Genomic DNA, 3,924 nt, shown 5'->3' on the forward strand with positions numbered 1-3,924 from the left:
TAATAAATATTTATCTATTTAAAGTTAATATGCTTTATTATGGTGATGGAATGTTGAATTATATTATTTGTTTAGGGAAAGATAATTTTATGAATTTTGGAAATTTTGAACTATTTAGAGAGCTGTATATTTCATTGAAGGTGTGATATTTCTTGAATGCATCTGAGAATTTGTTCAAACTGCAGGCTGGATCGATAGAAGGTCAAGTGCTGGAAAGTTCATTTAATAGTTTATGTCTTAGATTTAGAGTTATGGCTTTTAAGGTTTCTATTTGACTCATCATTTAGTATCTTTCTTTACACATGAGTGCTTTGAATTTGACAGGGCGTAAAGGTTGACAATTTCATATATTTCACTCTGTTGTAAGCTTTAACTAGCGGCAAAGGAAACATCTATTAAGAAAGTTGTGGAAAACTTCTCTCAGAATCTGAACACTCACAAGTACAACCATCGATCGAAGTGAACCCTCCCGAATGAACCCTAGCTTGTTTCTCTTCATTTGATGCCGGAGTGTTTTGTCGGAGCATAAGTTTGTTGCCCATGGAATGCCTACTGAAGCAGCTTTGAAGGTAAGATATATCTTTCCACGATCTTTGACTTATTTCTCATGTGTTATTTGCAATTAATCTCTGCATGAACCATCCTTTTAGATATTTGCTTTTAGTGTTAGCTTAGGGGTTTCAAATTAGCACTGTTTAAAATGAACCATCGACTAGAGTTATGGCAAAAATAGCTACCTTATCTAAGAAATCCCCAAATTCTTAAACAGAATTAATGATAGATGATATCCGAAAGACAACGAATTGAAGCCCCTCCTACTCCTAGTGTGGATAATAACATGCCACCACCCCCACCATATGAAGAAGTGAATGATGTTTATGCTTCTCAGACACATAATGGATCAACGGATAGCATGGGTTACTTCTTAGGAGAGGTTATTAAGAGATCTTTTCTTATACACAGAGTCAAATATATATTAAAAATTGTAAAACAAGTGGCTGCTTTCTCCTTGGTAACTTTTATTTACTCTTCATGCAGGTTTTATTCCCATACTCTGCTGTATCCGAAGTGGAGCTGAATCTATCTGTTGGTGATTATATTGTCATTCGAAAGGTTTGTAGCTTACTGAATTTGAGTATAACTATAGTTTTCTTCAATGAACCAAAGATGGCTTATCTCAATCTCTTTTGGGTTATTGATTTGTAATTTCAATCATCATTTCACTTGTGAGTTGGAAACAAGTTAAAAAAAGTTTCAAAACTGATGCAGGAGTAACACAAGTAAAAATCATTTATTCCATTATATCTTTAGTGAAGATGCGTTTAAGCTTAAGACAGCATGGTAACCTAATACAGAGTAACATGATTACGTTATCATTGATTTGTTTGCCCATCTATTTATGATATATATCTAGTGTGTTCCAATTCAAGTAGTTGTGTTTCACCATCTATTAGCTTAGCATCATTTTTAAAGAAAAAAAAGGTCATATTTTCTTGTCACCTCAATATGTTTGTTGTGTTTTCAACAGGTGACAAACAATGGATGGGCCGAGGGGGAATGCAAAGGTAGAGCGGGCTGGTTTCCATTTAGTTACATTGAAAGAAGAGAGCGTGTTCTTGCAAGCGTTTAAGTCCGTGGGTAGCTATGGGTTGTTTCATGATGGGTGTTTCAATAATCTTCTTCTAAGATCTGTCTTCTTCTACTCAACAGTAAGTTGTCTGTTTCTTTTTGTCTCTTTCCTTTATATAATTATACTAGTAAAAAAACTAACGTTAAGAAATAAATGTGCTGAGTTAGTATTTTCAGACATGACACATGTTCTTTTCATATTGACAACAAAGTTTAATGTTGATATATGACACCAAGAAATAGGAGAAAATTATTAGTCATACACTAATAGTAGCACACTATATATGAGCTGTAAATATTGTTTTGTTCACAAGAGATCACATTACACTGTAAAGAGGTCTTTCTTAAGACTTGGCAGAGTTAAAGTAATGTCACACAGATGTGCTATATTTGTAAAGTAAAGAGGTCTTTCTTAAGACTTGGTGATTATATTTGTTTCAACTTTGAAAACTAAAGGGCTATATGCACAGATAAGAAAACCTACTAATTTTTTAGAGGCTTGAAATGTCTAAAATTTACTTCAACAATTAATTCTGATGGTTACGTACCCTGGCATTTTCTGAATAGATTTTCTAATTTTTAAACTCTATAAGTTTTCTCTACAAATTAATTTAGCAGACACACACAGATGTGTATGTGGTCACTTGTAAGGCACTTGAAAAGAGGTTAGAAAAAGTTATGTTTTGGTTTGAGTAAGGGACAGATTCCTGATTCAGGGTGGTTTGAATGGTTTTCCTTATGTAAGTGTGGAATTGCTGCTTTAATTTCACATGTAATCATTGGATTGAAGTTTTGGTGAAATGGTTTAATATATCTCTGATGAAGTTAGTGTATATTTTACAATTACACAAAATACCAGGGTCATTTTAATATCATTTTAATAGACACTGGAGAATATGAGTGTAATTTCACATGTTAAGTCTCACTGTATCAATATCATATACTTTGATAGATAAAATTATTGAGTTCTATTTCTTTTGTAATTCGTAGAGAAAGAAAAAGGGTGCAGATCCATCATTGACCGAGTTCTATTTTCGCACACATCGGAAAAAGGATCAAAGTTGGGTTGGAGTTCATGCTGAATCTACATATGTAAGTATTTCGGGAAGTGTTAATTTGATTGAATTTCAAATCTGCACACAAGTCTTTTGGAAAATATCACTTTTATTGAATTTAATTCCTTACTAATTTTTCAATTTTCTTTTAGGATAAATTTGAACAGAAAAAGTTGGAGATTTCTTCTCAGAATCCAACTATTCCAGGAGAGGACGGAGCTGATAGTCAACCAACTAATGAAATGCCACCTGATTTGGATATATGGGTAGAGTCGGTTGGAAAGAAGAAAAGGAATAGGGTATTTGGTCTTGGAACCGCATCTAAGACTTTGGTTTCTGTATCAAAGAAACCCTCAAGTGATCACACAAATGAAGATGGCGTCGATGAAACAGATGAAGAAGACCTTAGTAATGAATTTTGATTTGTACTTTTTTTTCATTTTGACTTATTTTTGGATTGTATTATCTTTTTAAGTTGGTTGACAAATGATTAGTAATAACTTGATTTTTTGAATCATTTTTAGTAATGACTATGTAAGTACTTCTTACCAATTATGTTCTATGAATTCAAGTTTAATTTAAATTAAAAATTATAATTTTATTTTATATTACAGTTATTTAAATATATATAATGGTTCAAAAGTTTATTAAAATAAAAAAATTATTTTAATTTGAGAAAGAAATTTCCTGCGGATTTACCTGCGGATATACGTTTTCTGCAGATTTACCTGCGAAATTAGCTGCGGATTTACCTGCGAATTATTTCCTGCGGAATTAGCTGCGGAGTTACCTGCGGAATTACCTGCGAAAAATATTACCCACGAAGGTTTTAGCTGGGGACATAAAACCGCAGGAAAATTCGCAGGAAACACGTTTCCTGCGGAAATTTATCAAAAATCCGCAGGTAATTCCGCAGGAAATACGTGTATTTCTAGTAGTGCTTGAAGCACTCGACCTGATGGAAAGACAAGTTTATGAATAGAAAGGACATTATCATGAGAGTGAGTGGGAATGATAGCACTTTCATGGTAATATTCGAGAAAAACGGAGACTGTTGTTTCCCTCTTTACAAGACCGGAGACCCTGTGGCCATAAACGACTTTAGTCCTGATAATTTGTTTGTCATAAAGAGGGAAGTCGTAGAGGTCTTGAAGCATTCGCCAATATGAGTTCTTGAGAAATAGTGGAACTTGACCGTTGCAATGACTAGGAGAAGAAATTGACGAGTACTTACATAAGT

General features: G+C 33.4%; 1 protein-coding gene across 1 annotated transcript; it reads left to right on the forward strand.

The window, feature by feature from the left end:
• Positions 1-778: 778 nt before the first annotated feature.
• LOC131648665 (uncharacterized) lies at positions 779-3,106 on the forward strand. The gene is made up of 5 exons (XM_058918401.1): positions 779-934; positions 1,039-1,113; positions 1,529-1,709; positions 2,620-2,721; positions 2,837-3,106. The coding sequence occupies exons 3-5, from the start codon at positions 1,539-1,541 to the stop codon at positions 3,104-3,106; spliced, it is 543 nt and encodes a 180-aa protein (XP_058774384.1). The 5' UTR covers positions 779-934; positions 1,039-1,113; positions 1,529-1,538.
• Positions 3,107-3,924: the final 818 nt, after the last annotated feature.

The sequence above is a fragment of the Vicia villosa genome, linkage group LG2 (genome assembly GCF_029867415.1).
Source record: "Vicia villosa cultivar HV-30 ecotype Madison, WI linkage group LG2, Vvil1.0, whole genome shotgun sequence".
Taxonomy (NCBI): Eukaryota; Viridiplantae; Streptophyta; class Magnoliopsida; order Fabales; family Fabaceae; genus Vicia; species Vicia villosa.